Below are 20,834 nucleotides of genomic sequence, written 5' to 3' on the forward strand. Positions count from 1 at the left end.
AATATTGTCAGAAGGGGTTAAAAGGCGCAGATCCTGCAGAGAAATAATAGCACATTCCTCGGAACAGAGGCGGATTCCGGCGCTGATTTTCTCCTTCGTGCACCGCTTATACCCGGCAGATCCAATAGTCGGAGATGTGCGGCCTGGACGTGCTGCGAGAAGACGCTGTCTGGTGGCGAACAGGTTAAATAATAGGGCCCACACAGCGGCCCCGATCATTGGCATCCGCATGCGCAGTAAGCACATCTCGAAGCGCATAAGTTTCTCCAAAAAAAAATGGCGGAGCAGCCGGCTCCAGGCGCGTCGTGCGTCGTTTCCATGGCAGCAGTGAGACTCCATGACGCCGAGCTTGTTCCGGCGGAAGCTGGCGCTTTTGTTCTGAGACAATGTCTGCAATGGAAATGGATCCGTCTGGGGAAGCGCTGGAGAGTAACGGGCCCAAAGCCCTCGGCAGCCTGGACCAGCACGTGCTCAGCACCCTGGCGGAGGTGGTGGAGCGAGTGATGAGCTTCCTACCGAGCAAAGTCCTGCTGCGGGCAGCCTGGTGTGTGCTTCTCCCGAGCCTACGGGGACTACAGAGCCCAGCGTGCACCTGCTCCTCAGGGGCCCATAGAACCTTCTGTGATGTCTGTGTGTCCTGTGAGCAGCACTGTCGTGTACCCGGAGAGGAGGCACAGATGTAGCAGAGCTGAGTGTCATGTACCCGGAGAGGAGGCACAGATGTAGCAGAGCTGAGTGTCGTGTACCCGGAGAGGAGGCACAGATGTAGCAGAGCTGAGTGTCATGTACCCGGAGAGGAGGCACAGATGTAGCAGAGCTGTGTCATGTAGCCGGAGAGGAGGCACAGATGTAGCAGAGCTGAGTGTCGTGTACCCAGAGAGGAGGCACAGATGTAGCAGAGCTGAGTGTCGTGTACCCGGAGAGGAGGCACAGATGTAGCAGAGCTGAGTGTCGTGTACCCGGAGAGGAGGCACAGATGTAGCAGAGCTGAGTGTCGTGTACCCGGAGAGGAGGCACAGATGTAGCAGAGCTGAGTGTCATGTACCCGGAGAGGAGGCACAGATGTAGCAGAGCTGAGTGTCATGTACCCGGAGAGGAGGCACAGATGTAGCAGAGCTGAGTGTCGTGTACCCGGAGAGGAGGCACAGATGTAGCAGAGCTGAGTGTCGTGTACCCGGAGAGGAGGCACAGATGTAGCAGAGCTGTGTCATGTACCCGGAGAGGAGGCACAGATGTAGCAGAGCTGAGTGTCATGTACCCGGAGAGGAGGCACAGATGTAGCAGAGCTGAGTGTCGTGTACCCGGAGAGGAGGCACAGATGTAGCAGAGCTGAGTGTCGTGTACCCGGAGAGGAGGCACAGATGTAGCAGAGCTGAGTGTCGTGTACCCGGAGAGGAGGCACAGATGTAGCAGAGCTGAGTGTCATGTACCCGGAGAGGAGGCACAGATGTAGCAGAGCTGAGTGTCATGTACCCGGAGAGGAGGCACAGATGTAGCAGAGCTGAGTGTCGTGTACCCGGAGAGGAGGCACAGATGTAGCAGAGCTGAGTGTCGTGTACCCGGAGAGGAGGCACAGATGTAGCAGAGCTGAGTGTCGTGTACCCGGAGAGGAGGCACAGATGTAGCAGAGCTGTGTCATGTACCCGGAGAGGAGGCACAGATGTAGCAGAGCTGAGTGTCATGTACCCGGAGAGGAGGCACAGATGTAGCAGAGCTGAGTGTCGTGTACCCGGAGAGGAGGCACAGATGTAGCAGAGCTGAGTGTCATGTACCCGGAGAGGAGGCACAGATGTAGCAGAGCTGAGTGTCATGTACCCGGAGAGGAGGCACAGATGTAGCAGAGCTGAGTGTCATGTACCCGGAGAGGAGGCACAGATGTAGCAGAGCTGAGTGTCGTGTACCCGGAGAGGAGGCACAGATGTAGCAGAGCTGAGTGTCATGTACCCGGAGAGGAGGCACAGATGTAGCAGAGCTGAGTGTCATGTACCCGGAGAGGAGGCACAGATGTAGCAGAGCTGTGTCATGTAGCCGGAGAGGAGGCACAGATGTAGCAGAGCTGAGTGTCGTGTACCCGGAGAGGAGGCACAGATGTAGCAGAGCTGAGTGTCGTGTACCCGGAGAGGAGGCACAGATGTAGCAGAGCTGAGTGTCGTGTACCCGGAGAGGAGGCACAGATGTAGCAGAGCTGAGTGTCATGTACCCGGAGAGGAGGCACAGATGTAGCAGAGCTGAGTGTCATGTACCCGGAGAGGAGGCACAGATGTAGCAGAGCTGAGTGTCGTGTACCCGGAGAGGAGGCACAGATGTAGCAGAGCTGAGTGTCGTGTACCCGGAGAGGAGGCACAGATGTAGCAGAGCTGTGTCATGTACCCGGAGAGGAGGCACAGATGTAGCAGAGCTGAGTGTCATGTACCCGGAGAGGAGGCACAGATGTAGCAGAGCTGAGTGTCGTGTACCCGGAGAGGAGGCACAGATGTAGCAGAGCTGAGTGTCGTGTACCCGGAGAGGAGGCACAGATGTAGCAGAGCTGAGTGTCGTGTACCCGGAGAGGAGGCACAGATGTAGCAGAGCTGAGTGTCATGTACCCGGAGAGGAGGCACAGATGTAGCAGAGCTGAGTGTCATGTACCCGGAGAGGAGGCACAGATGTAGCAGAGCTGAGTGTCGTGTACCCGGAGAGGAGGCACAGATGTAGCAGAGCTGAGTGTCGTGTACCCGGAGAGGAGGCACAGATGTAGCAGAGCTGTGTCATGTACCCGGAGAGGAGGCACAGATGTAGCAGAGCTGAGTGTCATGTACCCGGAGAGGAGGCACAGATGTAGCAGAGCTGAGTGTCGTGTACCCGGAGAGGAGGCACAGATGTAGCAGAGCTGAGTGTCGTGTACCCGGAGAGGAGGCACAGATGTAGCAGAGCTGAGTGTCGTGTACCCGGAGAGGAGGCACAGATGTAGCAGAGCTGAGTGTCGTGTACCCGGAGAGGAGGCACAGATGTAGCAGAGCTGAGTGTCATGTACCCGGAGAGGAGGCACAGATGTAGCAGAGCTGAGTGTCATGTACCCGGAGAGGAGGCACAGATGTAGCAGAGCTGTGTCATGTACCCGGAGAGGAGGCACAGATGTAGCAGAGCTGAGTGTCATGTACCCGGAGAGGAGGCACAGATGTAGCAGAGCTGAGTGTCGTGTACCCGGAGAGGAGGCACAGATGTAGCAGAGCTGAGTGTCGTGTACCCGGAGAGGAGGCACAGATGTAGCAGAGCTGAGTGTCATGTACCCGGAGAGGAGGCACAGATGTAGCAGAGCTGAGTGTCGTGTACCCGGAGAGGAGGCACAGATGTAGCAGAGCTGAGTGTCGTGTACCCGGAGAGGAGGCACAGATGTAGCAGAGCTGAGTGTCATGTACCGGTACAGATGTAGAAACAGGAACACATGGGCTACTTGCACAGTGAACAAGTCTGTATGATCATGTTCACACACCACCAAGAAATCCATGTGTGCATACAGGGTAGAACACTCAGTTTGAAAAAATGTTGCAGTAATCCGCAAGTGCTAGTAAAAGATGTAAAAAACAGGGTATTTGGTTGATACGTTTTTTGCAAGTAGCCCATGTGTTCCTGTTTCCATAATTGTTCTCTTGTGTCTACAAGACTGGGGAGTCCCACCACTCCTCTTGGGCTATCTGCACAAAAGCTGTTCTACCCTGTATGCACACATGGATTTTTCCTCTCTGAACCCTGTTCACACAGGTAATATACAGATGATCAGGTTTTTAAATACATCAGATAGGGATTGCATACATTAGTTAGGACTGCTCTGATATGGGTATACCGTGAAGATTGGTAGAGCAGCTTAGTATACATTTTTTGCTAAAAACGTATCAACCAAATACCCTGTTATTTACATCTTTTACTAGCACTTGCGGATTACTGCAAACATTTTTTCAAACTGAGTGTTTTTGGTTTTACTATTCTCTTTTGTGTCTACCGGTACAGATGTAGCAGAGCTGAGTGTCATGTACCCGGACAGGTGGCACAGATGTAGCAGAGCTGTGTCATGTACCCGGAGAGGAGGCACAGATGTAGCAGAGCTGTGTCATGTACCCGGACAGGTGGTACAGATGTAGCAGAGCTGTGTCATGTACCCGGACAGGTGGCACAGATGTAGCAGAGCTGTGTCATGTACCCGGAGAGGAGGCACAGATGTAGCAGAGCTGAGTGTCATGTACCGGTACAGATGTAGCAGAGCTGAGTGTCATGTACCGGTACAGATGTAGCAGAGCTGAGTGTCGTGTATCCGGACAGGTGGCACAGATGTAGCAGAGCTGAGTGTCATTTACCCAGAGAGGCGGTACAGTAGCAGAGCTGAGTGTCATGTACCGGTACAAAAGTTACAGATGTAGCAGAGCTGAGTGTCATGTACCAGTACAAAAGTTACAGATGTAGCAGAGCTGAGTGTCATGTACCCAGAGAGGCAGTGCAGAAGTAGCAGAGCTGAGTGTCATGTACCCGGAGAGGAGGCACAGTTGTAGCAGAGCTGAGTGTCATGTACCTGGACAGGTTGTACAGATGTAGCAGAGCTGAGTGTCAAGTACCTGGACAGGTTGTACAGATGTAGCAGAGCTGAGTGTCATGTACCCGGACAGTTGGTACAGATGTAGCAGAGCTGAGTGTCATGTACCCGGACAGGTGGTACAGATGTAGCAGAGCTGAGTGTCATGTACCTGGACAGGTTGTACAGATGTAGCAGAGCTGAGTGTCATGTACCCGGACTGGTGGCACAGATGTAGCAGAGCTGAGTGTCATGTACCCGGACAGGTTGTACAGATGTAGCAGAGCTGTGTCTTGTACCAGTACAGATGTAGCAGAGCTGAGTGTCATGTATCCGGACAGGTGGTACAGATGTAGCAGAGCTGAGTGTCATGTACCCGGACAGGTGGTACAGATGTAGCAGAGCTGAGTGTCATGTACCCGGATAGGTGGTACAGATGTAGCAGAGCTGAGTGGCATGTATCCGGACAGGTGGTACAGATGTAGCAGAGCTGAGTGTCATGTACCCGGACAGGCGGTACAGATGTAGCAGAGCTGAGTGTCATGTACCCGGACAGGCGGTACAGATATAGCAGAGCTGAGTGTCATGTACTCGGACAGGTTGTACAGATGTAGCAGAGCTGTGTCTTGTACCAGTACAGATGTAGCAGAGATGAGTGTCATGTACCCAGAGAGGCAGTGCAGAAGCAGCAGAGCTGAGGCACAGATGTAGCAGAGCTGAGTGTCGTACACAGAGAGGCAGTGCAGAAGTAGCAGAGCTGAGTGTCATGTACCCGGAGAGGAGGCACAGATGTAGCAGAGATGAGTGTCATGTACCCGGACAAGTTGTACAGATGTAGTAGAGCTGTGTCTTGTACCAGTACAGATGTAGCAGAGCTGAGTGTCATGTACCCGGACAGGCGGTACAGATGTAGCAGAGCTGAGTGTCATGCACCTGGACAGGTTGTACAGATGTAGCAGAGCTGTTGCTTGTACCAGTAGAGATGTAGCAGAGCTGAGTGTCATGTACCCAGAGAGGCAGTGCAGAAGTAGCAGAGCTGAGGCACAGATGTAGCAGAGCCGAGTGTCATGTACCCAGAGAGGCAGTGCAGAAGTAGCAGAGATGAGTGTCATGTACCCAGAGGCAGTGCAGATGTAGCAGAGCTGAGGCACAGATGTAGCAGAGCTGAGTGTCATGTACCCAGACAGGTTGTACCGATGTAGCAGAGCTATGTTTTGTACCAGAACAGATGTAGCAGAGCTGAGTGTCATGTACCCTGAGGGGCGGTACAGATGTAGCAGAGCTGAGTGTCATGTGCCAGTACAGAAGATACAGATGTAGCAGACCTGAGTGTCATGGACCCGGACAGGCGGTACAGATGTAGCAGAGCTGAGTGTCATTGACCCGGACAGGCGGTACAGATGTAGCAGAGCTGAGTGTCATGTACCAGTACAGACGGTACAGATGTAGCAGAGCTGAGTGTCATGTACCTGGACAGGCAGTACAGATGTAGCAGAGCTGAGTGTCATGTACCAGTACAGAAGGTACAGATGTAGCAGAGCTGAGTGTCATGCACCCGGACAGGTTGTACAGATGTAGCAGAGCTGTTGCTTGTACCAGTAGAGATGTAGCAGAGCTGAGTGTCATGTACCCAGAGAGGCAGTGCAGAAGTAGCAGAGCTGAGGCACAGATGTAGCAGAGCCGAGTGTCATGTACCCAGAGGCAGTGCAGATGTAGCAGAGCTGAGGCACAGATGTAGCAGAGCTGAGTGTCATGTACCTGGACAGGTTGTACAGATGTAGCAGAGCTGAGTGTCATGTACCCGGATAGGTGGTACAGATGTAGCAGAGCTGAGTGTCATGTACCCAGACAGGTTGTACAGATGTAGCAGAGCTATGTCTTGTACCAGAACAGATGTAGCAGAGCTGAGTGTCATGTACCCGGAGAGGCGGTACAGATGTAGCAGAGCTGAGTGTCATGTGCCAGTACAGAAGATACAGATGTAGCAGAGCTGAGTGTCATGGACCCGGACAGGCGGTACAGATGTAGCAGAGCTGAGTGTCATTGACCCGGACAGATGGTACAGATGTAGCAGAGCTGAGTGTCATGTACCAGTACAGACGGTACAGATGTAGCAGAGCTGAGTGTCATGTACCTGGACAGGCAGTACAGATGTAGCAGAGCTGAGTGTCATGTACCAGTACAGAAGGTACAGATGTAGCAGAGCTGAGTGTCATGGACCCGGACAGGCGGTACAGATGTAGGAGAGCTGAGTGTCATGGACCCGGGCAGGCGGTACAGATGTAGCAGAGCTGAGTGTCATTGACCCGGACAGGCGGTACAGATGTAGCAGAGCTGAGTGTCATTGACCCGGACAGATGGTACAGATGTAGCAGAGCTGAGTGTCATGTACCAGTACAGACGGTACAGATGTAGCAGAGCTGAGTGTCATGTACCTGGACAGAAGGTACAGATGTAGCAGAGCTGAGTGTCATGGACCCGGACAGGCGGTACAGATGTAGCAGAGCTGAGTGTCATGGACCCGGACAGGCGGTACAGATGTAGCAGAGCTGAGTGTCATTGACCCGGACAGGCGGTACAGATGTAGCAGAGCTGAGTGTCATGTACCAGTACAGATGGTACAGATGTAGCAGAGCTGAGTGTCATGTACCAGTACAGATGGTACAGATGTAGCAGAGCTGAGTGTCATGGACCCGGACAGGCGGTACAGATGTAGCAGAGCTGAGTGTCATGTACCCGGATAGGTGGTACAGATGTAGCAAAGCTGAGTGTCATGTACCTGGATAGGTGGTACAGATGTAGCAAAGCTGAGTGTCACGTGAAGCCCCCACTGTGCATTATACAACCTTTGACCTAACATTACATCTCTGTAGAGACCCCGTACTGATAAGTAGCCGTGCACTGACAGATCGCACTTTGAGCTCTGCTACATCTGTACGTTGTATTATCGCTGCCTCCTGCATTGTCCATGTTATTATTGGTGACCGCTTTCTGTAAAGTTTTGTTTTCTGTGTCCTTTTGTAGTGTTTGTCGGTTATGGCGGGATTGTGCCTGGCGGAAACTGAAGGCCAGGCAGAGGGTGAAATGGCTGTCCACTGTGGGGGCCGGAGAGCTGAATTCGGGGGGACACCCTTTGGTCCAAGTTGTGAAAGAAGAAATAGAGGTTAGAGAAATCTTTTTCTAAAATGGGATTTATAACAATTGAATGTTATTTCCGTGATACTAATTCCTGCCCTATCCATGGGTGAGAGGATCGTCGTTGGGACCCCCACAATCAGGAGAATGGGCCCCTGACACCTGGGATCTAAGCTCCGCAGCCCATCTGGAAGGGAGCAGAGATGCCGGCGCTCGACCTCCGCTCCATTCAATGCCCGTGGAGGTGTCGGAGAAGGCTGGGCACAGTGTGGGCACAGTGTAGGCACAGCAGCCGGTGTACAGGTTACCAAAGTGTGCAGATGGCTGCCAGCCGTACGGGCTCCTAAATAACCCGCTGGCCTCTGATGGGGGCTGTGAACCAATCAGATGTTCCCACTGGGAGGGCACATAGCATTTATTGTATGTGACAATGACCAGGAAACGTTTTCTAGAATGTCACTGATTCCCATGCGCCCCACTATGCAGTGAAGTCAGGAGATGGGACCTAGCGTGTGTCTAAGGAGCTGTCATGGACTAAATTACTGGTCCGTGCTCTCTGCCCATGGAATTCCCAGAGCCTCCGGGTTCGCCAGCTTGGCATTTGATAGGCATCATCTTGCCAGGCCGGCTAATCAGAAGGCGAGCCCGGGATCCCATTCTTATGGGGTAAGGGAATTCGTGCAGCTTGTGCCACGGCCAGAGAGCGTGGACAGGGGTGGCACGCATGGATCCGCTCAGCTCTACCGTACAGAAGGTGCGTGGAATATGTCTATGGCTGACATGCTATACCTGCATTAACCACACGATGGCCCTCTTCTGACAGCCGACTCTGCTCTCTCCTGCAGAAAGTCTACATATTACCAGAGCTATTCCTCTACTTCACGGACGCCGACTCCCTGAATGATCACGGAGCACACTGCGGTCCGAAGAAAGGTAACGTTCTGCCATGGGGAGTCTCAGAACGCAAGGGGCAGATTCAGCCATATTTTGTCATTCTTGGGCAATGTGCACACACAGGCTTTTTGCTGAGTTTTTGGAGCAGGAATTCAAAGTTTGAGATTGGGAGAGTTTTCGTTCAGGTTCTGCTCCAAAAACTCGTTGTAAAACTCCATGTGCACATAACCTTAGACAGTACATCTTTACACCACCTATTAGTCGGCTGATATTTTCACCAGAAATCTGTACCCAAATTTTCCCAATCAAAAACGCATAATAAATATGGTGGATGTTTCAGGAGGTTTTCTGGTCTGTGAAGAAAAGTGTGGAGTCGCTGAATCATGGCAGTGTGTGGTGTGCGCACTCTCACGATTCCCCCGCGGTCCCACACAAAGGGGCGCTGCAGCGACTGCTGGTGTCTGATGTACCTATGGTCACGGGCCGGCTGCTCTCGTCTCACTGTCACAATTCTGCAGTCACATGGAGCAGCTGCAAGCTTTTCTCCTGACACTGGAAACCCCCTTTAAGGCGGCATAAAGTGTAATATAAGTTCTATGGATGAAAAGTGACCCCTGAAAGGAGCCTCACTGAAAGGGGCACATGCCGTGTTACCATCTGGTATTCGTTCTTCTTTTTTAGCAAAAAAGAGACATGGTTTAGAAACTGCACTGTCCTTGGAGAAACTGCTGCCGAAGGACTGTGAGATTGTGGGACTTACCACGCCGGGGACTGTAGGTAATATATCATGTGCTATAGTTGGGCTTAGGCTACTTTCACACTAGCGTTAACTGCAATCCGTCACAATGCGTCGTTTTGCAGAAAAAACGCATCCTGCAAAAGTGCTTGCAGGATGCGTTTTTTCCCCATAGACTTGTATTGACGACGCATTGCGACGGATTGCCACACGTCGCATCCGTCGTGCGACGGATGCGTCGTGCTTTGGCGGACCGTCGGGAGCAAAAAACGCTACATGTAACGTTTTTTGCTCCTGACGGACCGCTTTTTCCGACTGCGCATGCGCGGCCGGAACTCCGCCCCCACCTCCCCGCTCCTCACAATGGGGCAGCGGATGCGCCGGAGAAATGCATCCGCTGCCTCCGTTGTGCAGTGCGTTAAACGCTAGCGTCGGAATCTCTTCCCAACGCATTGCGACGGGGAGATTCCGACGCTAGTGTGAAAGTAGCCTTAACCGTTCTTTCATCCTATTTCTGGTCTTTGTATTATGGCCGGAGTACAATAAAATGTGAGATCTCTATGGTCTGGGTGCAATATTGGTTGGCACATCAGCTATATGACCGCAGATATATGCTGCCCGGTTGATGACAGCAGGTATGAGATGCCGGCTGCATGATTTCAGCCATATACGTTTAACTTTGAAATGCTTCATCGTTTCAGGACAAAACGTACTTTAAAAGCTGCCAGGAACCGAGCCGCCCGGGAGACTAGTCGGGCAGGCGGGTCCCTGGCAGCTTCTCTCTGCCCGCTGCCATTTACTCACAAGTAGAGACCTGTCAATCCAGGGCAGCAGTCGAGGAGAAGCCACCAAGGACCCTCCTGTCCAGCTAGTCTCCTGCATGGCTCGGTCTCCAGTTCCTTTAAAGTACATCTGGTTCAGCGGCTCAAAATGATACTTAAATGGCTGCATTCATACAGCCAGCGCCTGATACATGACGCAGTGGTTCAGGCAGCTGGTATCTGCTGCCAGGTTCCCTATGGATGCCCACCAGATTGCTCTGACATCTGAGCCGGAGATGCCGGTGGGTCAGTTCCTTCTGGAGCTTTCGTTGTCTTCCTGTGCAATCCTTGTATGTATTCTGTCTTCAGATTTCCCAGTAAGTGTGCTTCTTGTCATTGCATTAGTTATTTTTTAGTATTTTTTTGTTGAGGGTTTAGGAAGTGTACCCGGTGTGCCACACTGGGTTGGTGCTGATATCATTACCTATACCTATAGAACAGAGCCATCCTGTATTGTCCTGCCATCCACAGCCTTCCTAGTCCTTCCTGTAGACTTCAACAGAGTCATTTATTCATGGAATTAACCCGCTACTTACATTAATTTGCTTGTTTTTACATTAGTGACACCCATGGGGTCTGCCAGTAATCCACCCAGAGAATTAGAAGATGGGGACTCTGGCTTTGCACTTCTCTTTCCAAAAATCAGTGGGGTAAAGATCCAAAAATTTCAGTTCTTCAAGGACTCGAACAATAAAGTATTTGATGAGAACATACTTGAAGAAGCGGGTGAGTTTTCCTATGTATACACTGTTAATACACAAACAGGCTTCACATCGTACTTTATCCACTTAGCAGAAAATGACTCCCCTGTATGTCAGGGCTGGGGTACACAAGGGTGGAGGGGGCTCGGAGCTGAGCACCCTCCGTACGTTGTAGATGTCGGCAGCGTTCCATTGCCGACATCTGTCTCTTAAAGGCAGCAATTAAAGTAAAGCTCCGATTGCTGTTGTTAACCAGTAAAATGCCACTGTCTGACAATAACATTTAAATGAATCATGCCTCGGCACCAGTTATCCCCAGCTTTCTACGCTTACCATTTTAGAAATATTCGCCCAAAAAATGGAATACAACTCCAATAATAATTTAGTTATCATACAAAAACTTGATAAAGACTAGACGTGTATCTACTTATTCACTATATACCTATATATATGATACACACTTCATTATTTGAAAAAAATGTATATTTTATTGTTTGCATCATGACACAAATATAACACGGGAAAAAGAACCACCAGATGGCACAAGATTGCTGGAAACAGCACAAGGGCATGAAATTACATGTGATAGTTTACATCAAAAAAAGTATACAGTCAGATGTATCAAAATATAAAAATAATTAACTTGACCCAAAAAAAAAAAAGTTTAAAAATGGCAAAATTGTGGGTTGCGTTGTTTTTGTTTTTTTTGTTGCCGCGACGTCGCAAAAAATGTTGTTAAAAGCAATCAAAATATCATATCTATCCCTAATTGGAATCAATAAAAACTTCATCTCCCCCCACATTACTACCTAATGGGATAGGATCTTCGAGCTGAGAATACCCCTTCAATGTTTGTTTTTTTGTTTTATTTCCAGGCCTTAAAAATAACCCAGATCTGCGTGTGGTTCTGATCTTTGGATACAACACATGGAGGCATGGAGCAACACGTTTCTTAAATCAAGTTCTTAATCCTCTAAATGAGAAAAGTATTATCATTGCTGGTGGGCACGTGGAATACCTGGTGTCATTCTCTTCCCAGGCGTAAGTATAGTTTTCAGATCTGAGTTACAGCTAGAAGTTTCACCTTCGAAAACATAAATACATTGTACTACATATTTTCTGCAGGAAAAATATATACCACATATACTCTAGTATAAGCCGACCCGAGTATAAGCCGAGACCCCTAATTTTGCCACAAAAAAATGGAAAAACTTAATGACTCGAGTATAAGCCTAGGGTGGAAAATGAGCAGCTACTGGTAAATTTAAAAAATAAAAATAGACACCAATAAAAGTAAAATTAATTGAGACATCCGTAGGCTGTGTTTTTTTGAATATCCATATTTAATCAGGAGCCTCATATAATGCTCCATAAAGTTCATGGTGGGCCCCATAAGATGCTCCATACAAAAATATGCCCCATATAATGCTCCATACAGTTCATGATGGGCCCCATAAGATACTCCATAGTAAAATGTGCCCCATATAATGCTCCATAAAGTTTGATGGGCCCCATAAGATGCTCCATAATAAAATATGCCCCATATAATGCTGCACAAAGGTTGATTATGGCCCCATAAGATGCTCCATAGAACATTATGCCCCATACAGTGCTGCATAAAGGTTGATTATGGCCCCTAAAGATGCTCCATAGAATATTATGCCCCATACAATGGTGCACAAAGGTTGATTATGGCCCCATAAGATGGTCCATAGAAACATTTGCCCCATATGCTGCTGCTGCGATAAAAAAAAAGTCATACTCACCTCTTGTCCTGAGCAGGCTGGGACACCGGCACTTGCGATATTCACCTGTCCCCGTTCCACCGCTGCGTGCCGCTCCATCTTCCGTCTCTCTGCAGTGACTGTTCAGGCAGAGGGCGTGCACACTGAACACGTCATCACGCCCTCTGACCTGAACGTCACAGCCAGAGGACGCAGTAGACACAGCGCGGCGGTGGAACGGGGACAGGTGAACATTGCATGGCTCACCCTTCCCCGTTACACTCACCCTCCTGGCGCGGTTTACATGTCCCTGCTTCTCTGATGCTTCCTGTGTTCAGCGGTCACATGGTACCGCTCATTAAAGTAATGAATATGCGCTCCACCCCAAAGGGAGTGGAGTCGCGTCCATATTCATTACTTTAATGAGCGTTACCACGTGACCGCTGAACACAGGAAGAGCTGTGGGCGCTGGAGAAGCAGGGACATGCAGACACACACGGGGAGCAGGTGAGTATGATTTGACAGCAGCAGCTCCATCTCCCCCGCTGACCCCATGGGACAATGACTCGAGTATAAGCCGAGAGGGGCACTTTCAGCCTAAAAAAAATGGGATGAAAATCTCAGCTTATACTCGAGTATATACGGTATCTTTGTACCGTGAATACCAGAAGATAGAAAATTGATAACATTTGAGAGTCCTCAGTGGTTGATCCCTGATAATGGCAACAAAAAGATGGTAACAAATAGAAGCTTTCCGGACTACTTCAGTCTCTTCATCAGTCATAGAATAACACACAATCTGAAGAGTCACATATTTATACACAACGGGACACAGGAATAATGCAATAGATAAGAAAAGTGATGTGAAGTGATAAACAGTTGTGGATGTAAATATTAGAACAGTTCAATGCAATGCTCCACTGAGAAATTTTATATGCAAATTGCCTTTTCAGAGAGAAAGAGGACTTGAACTCTATAGCGCCACCTGTTGGAAGTAGCGATCCTACAGGTCACAATCAACCCTTTAACGAGTCGTGCAATATGACTTAGGATAAAAGCCAAATCAGTATCTCAATTCGCAGACACAGTGTTTTAGGCTGTTGGCCCTCGTCAGTGCGAAGCATGAGAACTGATTTGGCTAGGTTAGAGGCTCTGGACTGGGGTCTAAGGGGCAACGTTTCTCCTTACGGAGAGTGACATACCAGCTCTGGCTTGTCAAGGCTTATTCGCCGTGCAATGCTCCTTCAGGAATTTTATATGTGTTTTATTGACCTCTGATTGAGGTCTGGCCCAGGGTTATGATACCCCCAAATGGTCTGTGGTCTGAATAAACCTAACAAATGCAATGCATCAGATCCATATCAATAACAGTATTACAAAGATATAAATATACTGACATCAAATAGATAGATGCAAGTATAGCATAAAGTACCAAAATAACCCTAGTGCGTATTAAAGACCCATATACATGGTGTCAACTAGATGTATTCCCCTGTGTCTATGCCTGTATGGCTGAAGGCAGTACCAAAAAATTGGTGTACTCGGCCATACAAATATGTAAAATTTTATTAAATTACAAAACAATACATAGGCAAATACACTTATAATACATAGCTAGACATGATCAATAGTACAGATCGGATGTTAAAGGACATGACACCCACTACTGCTTTTCAACAGAGATGGGAAGAGATAGTGTCACTTAGCATTACACTCCTAGATCTACACCATGTTTCAAATTATTATGCAAATTGGATTTAAGTGTCAAAGATGTAATTGTTTTGTTTTTCAAATAAACCCGTGGATGGTATTGTGTCTCAGGGCTCAATGGATCACTGAAATCAATCTTAAACACATGATAATTAGTTTCCTGGTGATTCTAATTAAAGGAAAACTACTTAAAAATTATCCACATTATTAAGCAGGCCACAGGTTTCAAGCAATATGGGAAATAAAAAGGATCTCTGTGCTGCTGAAAAGCGTTAAATAGTGCAGTGCCTTGGACAAGGTATGAAAACATTAGATACTTCACGAAAACTTAAGTGATCATCATACTGTGAAGAGATTTGTGACTGAAACAGAACACAAGCAGAGTTCATGCAGGTAAAGGCATAATGAGGAAGGTTTCTGCCAGACAAATTCATTGGATTAAGAGAGGAGCTGCCAAAATACCATTACAAAGCAGCAGACAGTTATTTGAAGCTGCTGGTGCCTCTGGAGTCCCTCGAACCTCCAGGTGTAGCATCTTTCAAAGGCTTGCTGTGGTGCATAAACCTACTATTCGGCCACCCCTAAACAGTGTTCACAAGCAGAAATGGTTGCAGTGGGCCCAGACATACATGAAGACTCATTTTCAAAGTCTTGTTTACTGATGAGTGTCGAGCAACCCTGGATGGTCCAGTAGTGGATGGTTGGTGGATGGCCACCATGTCCCAACAAGGCTGCGATGTCAGCAAGGAGGTGGAGGAGTCATGTTTTGGGCCAGAATCACGGGGAAACAGCTGGTGGGGCCCTTTAAGTTTCCTGAAGGCGTGAAAATGACCTCTGTAAAGTATATAGAGTTTCTGACTGACAACTTTCTTCCATGGTATAAAAAGCAGAAACGTGCCTTCAGGAGCAAAATCATCTTCATGCATGACAATGCACCATCTCATGCTGCCTAATAATACCTCTGAGTCATTGGCTGCTATGGGCATAAAAGGAGATAAACTCATGGTGTGGCCACCATCTTCCCCTGACCTCAACGCTATAGAGAACCTTTGGAGTATCATCAACAAAAGATCTATGAGGGTGGGAGGCAGTTCACATCAAAACAGCAGCTCTGGGAGGCGATTCTGACTTCATGCAAAGAAATACAAGCAGAAACTCTCCAAAAACTCACAAGTTCAATGGATGCAAGAATTGTGAAGGTGATATCAAAGAAGGGTTCCTATGTTAACATGTAACTTGGCCTTTTCGGAGGTTTTGGAGTTAAATAGCTTTTTTGTTTGGTGAATGTGACCTCCTAATGCTGCAAATTCCACAAATGAGCATTTTCAGTTCTTTAAAACATATCAAATGTATAGAAATTCTGCTGTGCCTAATAATTTGGAACCGTGCATTTTTGAGTTTTTATTCATTTTGGATATTATACTGTTATCATTGGGATCTTTCTTCAATAAAATTCGATGTATACTCTAACGGATGATGACTTTTATTAGACTGACTGTCATTTGCACCGACCATTTAGGATAATCCGAGAAAAATATAATTTGCATAATAATTTGGAACAGGGTGTAGTGCCCAAAGTATTTACTCACCATGACTGTTGTCTACAACCCATGTACTACATATAAATAGGTAGTTATACCACTCATTAGGTCACAAAAATCATCTCAAGGCTACATCAGTGCTGTGAACAACAAGACATAGGCTGCGTGGCTGAAGCGTAGATTTATTAAGGATTGATGACTAGAGGCAAAACGCGCTTCGGGGTGAGGGGATGAAATGCTCAGCACTTTTGATTTTTATCATTCCTTCATAATTCTACTGGGCAGCACGGTGGCTCAGTGGATAGCACTGCAGCCTTGCAGCGCTGGGGTCCTGGGTTCTAATCCCACCCTGGACAACATCTGCAAAGAGTTTGTATGTTCTCTCTGTGTTTGCGTGGGTTTCCTCCGGGCACTCCGGTTTCCTCCCACATTCCAAAGACATACTGATAGGGAATTTAGATTGTGAGCCCCAACGGGGACAGCGATGATGATGTGTGCAAACTGTAAAGCGCTGCGGAATATGTTAGCGCTATATAAAAATAAAGATTATTATTAAAAAATAAAGATTATTATTATTCTACTCTTCAGCCATACAGGTATAGACATAGGGGAATTCCCCTAACTAACACATTGTATATGGGTCGCTAATACGCACAAGGATTATTTTAGTACCTTCTTATCATCTATTCAGTTAGCCATTATGCGGTTTCAACCAATGAGGACTCTCAAATTTTAATATTCTACTTATTTTATAGTGATACTGTCTAACCACTTACCTCATTCACCGCTTTGCAAATTCCACAAATAAAACCCCCAGCTTTCCTTTTGGCATACTATCCGCACAGCGCTTGATCTGATCTCTCTTTTGTAAAGTTTATAAAGCCAACTATTTCTGTACAAGAGCTCAACTATACTGTTACTGTGAATCTGTCCTCACACTGTGCTGTCCTCCCTCAGGGTGACCGATACGCTGATGACAGTGCTGTGTCTGTTATATCTACGTTTGATGTAGTTTAGTCGCTTGGTATTCATGAGCTGAGGTCTACCCCTGCGCTCTATATGCTGACTGACCGCTTTTCTAAAGTTAGGGTAGGGTCACACCACTGTTTCCTCCACATCCGAGAAAAACTGTCTGATTACTCTTGTCAGAATTTGATCAGTGTCATCAGTTTTTCTCTGACTTTGACAGAAATAATAATAAAAAGTGTGTCCACCTTCTCCATTCTGTCAGTCCGTGAAAATCTGACCGTACAGATTTTTTTCTTTCTCAGACTTAAAGACTTGCAATGCCGATTTTGATCTGACACGACCTCCAATTTTTTCCAACTACCAAACTGTTGGAGGGAAAAAAAGCAGACATGCACAGCTCCATAGAATACCATAAGTATGAGTTCTATCTGTGAAAACCATGGATAGTAATCGTCTGAGAAAATCCGTACACAAGCTCGTATTGTTCTTAGGGAGTAAGCTGTCAATCAATGGCTAGAGGGCAGGGCTAGCCACTAGCTCATTAATGCCAATACCAGGGACTCCTGATCTGAAGAGCACTGCTACTGACGAAGTGGTGGGGCAGGCATAACAGACGGAGCACTCAGATCGGCCAGTCTGACATTATCTTATTGCTCCCTCATAGATAAAGGTGGTGACAGATTCACTTTAAGGATGCGTCTGTCAGCTGTCTCTTCTCGTAACCGGCAGATCTGTGCATTAAGCTTTATAATAAGGGTTAGGGAGGGTAATTGATCCAAATGTACTCAGCTTTCTAAGTAGGTAATATTTTATATATAAATTGTAAAATTGTATTCAAAGGATGAACCCGTCCCGGACATCTGCCATATATGTATGCCACAGCGGGCAAGGAGTGCCCTAAAAGCATCATACATGTATGCCACAGTGATGGATCCAGCAGCAGGTATACATAAAGGGCTGAATGTGTGAACACTCTTGCGACTCCATTGTGAGACGCCAATGGTCAAGCCATGATCCCTGTGGCTGTCTGGTACAGTGGCCTGTAAGATCCTGCTATATACTGTGTCCAACAGGCCATCTGTCAGTGTAACACTGACAGGTCTATTACCCGGTAACATAAGCGTAATATACACATTTTATAGGTATCGGACCATTCAAAGTCTCATAGTGGGAATAAGAGAAAAAAAAGTCCAATAAACTTTATATGCAAAAATATTAAACGCCGTATCAAGAACATCATGAGCTACTGTACAAAACTGTCCCACGTCACTACAACCCTTGATGGGTTGCCATGACAGCTGAGGGTCTGCTGAAGACCTCTGTGCCTGTCATTACAATCCTCCTGAGAAAGGAGATCGTGATTTCCACTATGTATAGCACAAACGATCAGGCGATCGCAGCTTCAGGTCCCCTAAGGGGACTAATGAATGCAGTAAAAATTTAAAAATATGAAAAAATATAAAATCACAAGTTCAAAACCTTCTTTTTTTACTCCATTTAAAATAAAAAAATTTAAATACTCATATTTGATATCGCTGCATTCATAAAAGTCCGATCTCTCAAAATATAGAATAAATTAATTAGATCAGTAAGCGGCATAACGAAAAACAAATTGAAACGCCAAAATTAGTGTTTTTGTTGCCGCAACATCATATCTATCCCAAAATGTATCAGTTAAAACGTCAGCTCTTAACTGAAAGCGTTACGGTTCTTGGAAAATGGTGACAGAAGCAAAATTTTTTTGTTTTTTGTTTTCCCCCCAAAAAATTTCACCACTTAAATGAAAAAAAGAGAAATTATACATGTTTGGTATCTGTATAATCATATTGCCAGGTCAATTTTACCGCATAGTGAACATAGTAAAAAAAAAAAAAAAATTGTGAAATTGCACTTTTTTTTTTTTGCGATTTCAACACCCTTTGTATTTTTTACTGCTTTTCAGTGCATCACATAATAATATGAATGGTGTCATTCAAAAGTACAACTTATCCTGCAAAAAAGGAAGCCCTCACACGGCTTATGTGAACAGAAAAATAAAAAAGTTATGGCTCTTGGAAGAAGGGGGTAAAAACACAAAATGGTCTCCGTGAAAGGGGTTGTCCTGTATTTTGCTTAAAGTGTGCAATCACTGAGTGACTTCAGATCTCTGAACTATTTTGTGTGGAATGACTATGATTTAAGTGTATAACAACTCAAATTTTGAAAAAAAGTTAATATTTCCGATATTTTTAGAAATAAACTCAAATTATTATTTGTTTTTTTATACAAACGTCTGGAATTTCTTCACAACTTAAATTTTAAATAATCCTCTGCAAGTTCGGTATTGCCGTAAGCGTACCGACATGGAGGATCATTTTAAGCATACAGTGATCACAGTAAAGACAATGGCAGAATGGCATTTTTTTCACCATTTCATTTTTATTTTTTTTTCCACCCATTTCCAGTACATTATGTGGTAAAATGAATTGGTGTCATTCAGACCTACAGCTCATCCTGTAGTAAAAACAAGTTCTCAACGGCTATGTCCATGGGAAAATAAAAAAAAGTTTTTGGGAGGAAGAGAAGATGAAGTTAAAAAATGAAAACTTACAGAGATGGGGTAAAAGAGGTTTAGAGGTTTTAATAAATAGATCTTTATTACAGTATGAATAATAAGGATGCACCACTTTTTAATTTGCTTTGTTTTAGTTCGCCACTATTTTTAAGCTCTTGCATTCTTGTTTCCATGCTTGTCGCAAGTGAATGGAGGGGTACTTCATGCATTAAATAAACTGGAAGGATGCCTATAGCAAACAATCAAAAACTGTTGTATGCAGTCAATTCATTAGTTTTCATTAAAAGGTTTGCCAACCACTCAAACGATCCCTTCTCTATATAATAATAATAATAATCTTTATTTTTCTATAGCGCCAACATATTCTGCAGCACTTTACAGTTTGCACACATTATCATCACTTTCGCATGTTTCCCCCTTATAAAATAATAATATTTATACCCACCTCCAGTGCCTGCACCGTTCCAGCGCTGTCGGCACTGGCTCTACCGGGGATCGCGTGGCAGTGTTATGTCAAGCAATTCCTGCAGCCAATCAGTGACTGATTCAGTCTCCCCACATATGGATGTATCACATACATCTCATAGTAAAAGAGCAGCAGGTCTCAATTCCTCCAGATGTATGCGATTTGTCCGAAGGCGGGGAGAGTGAAGCCTATGCTGATCGGCCTCAGGGATCGCAATCCCTGGGGGAGCCAGTGCCGACAGTGATGGAACGGCACCGGTATTGAAGGCAGGTATAGGTGTCTTTATTTTACTGCGATCAAAATATGGATTTAGAAGGGTTGTCCGAGATGTGGACATCCCTTTTAATTTCTTGTGATGACGCAAATAAGGACTCCATGTTGTGACATTTGACCATTTCTCCCTTTTGCCTTGCAGGAAGACTCAAGGTACAGATTGCATTGGTGTAGTTGGACTGGCGCTGAGTGGACCACAGATTCAGGGAGCCACTGTTCTTCTAGACAAGAATGTGTATGATGAAAAGACCGCAGACTCTGCCATGCAGCGTCTAAAGGCCGCAAACATTCCCGAGGAAAATAGTTTGGGGCTTATGTTTGCCTGTGTTGGCCGAGGAGAGCAGCATTACAAGAAGAAAAATATCGAGGCGGACTCATTTCGGAAACACTTTCCCAATGTGCCTCTGTTTGGCTTTTTTGGCAATGGCGAGATTGGTTGTGACCGTGTGGTTAGTGGTAATTTTACACTGCGAGAGTGTAATGGTCAAAAGGACAATCTGTTACATGGATACACCACAGTGATGGCCATTATTCATTTTGGACACACCAAGTAATGCTTCCTGCATTGATCACTCATAAATACCGAAATCTGTAAAAAAAAAACTAAAATGTCAGCGCTCTGTACAATTCCTGCCGGAAACGTTAAACTAGTCATTGTCACATTATGTAATACTGCCTCAAAATGGAAAAAAAATCTTTGTAAAAATGTAATCTCGCCTCTTTTATTTGGCTTTAATAAAGATTTTGTGTCTTTTGATTTCTTAAAA

At 46.4% G+C, this 20,834-nt stretch overlaps 1 protein-coding gene across 3 annotated transcripts; it reads left to right on the forward strand.

Annotated features, from left to right (window-relative positions):
• The first annotated feature begins 357 nt into the window (after positions 1-357).
• Positions 358-20,834, forward strand: FBXO22 (F-box protein 22). Of its 3 annotated transcripts, none has more exons than XM_069765525.1 (7): positions 358-544; positions 7,568-7,706; positions 8,524-8,611; positions 9,254-9,349; positions 10,691-10,855; positions 11,706-11,871; positions 20,210-20,834. In XM_069765525.1, exons 1-7 carry the CDS (start codon positions 387-389, stop codon positions 20,619-20,621), a joined length of 1,224 nt encoding a protein of 407 aa, XP_069621626.1. In that variant the 5' UTR covers positions 358-386; the 3' UTR covers positions 20,622-20,834. The 3 variants fall into 3 exon arrangements, with proteins under 3 accessions (XP_069621626.1, XP_069621627.1, XP_069621628.1); XM_069765526.1 differs by lacking the exon at positions 358-544 and adding an exon at positions 4,668-5,559 and having other exon boundaries at positions 5,625-7,706; XM_069765527.1 differs by lacking the exon at positions 358-544 and adding an exon at positions 5,483-7,287 and having other exon boundaries at positions 7,331-7,706.

The sequence above is a fragment of the Ranitomeya imitator genome, chromosome 4, assembly GCF_032444005.1.
Source record: "Ranitomeya imitator isolate aRanImi1 chromosome 4, aRanImi1.pri, whole genome shotgun sequence".
NCBI lineage: Eukaryota > Metazoa > Chordata > Amphibia > Anura > Dendrobatidae > Ranitomeya > Ranitomeya imitator.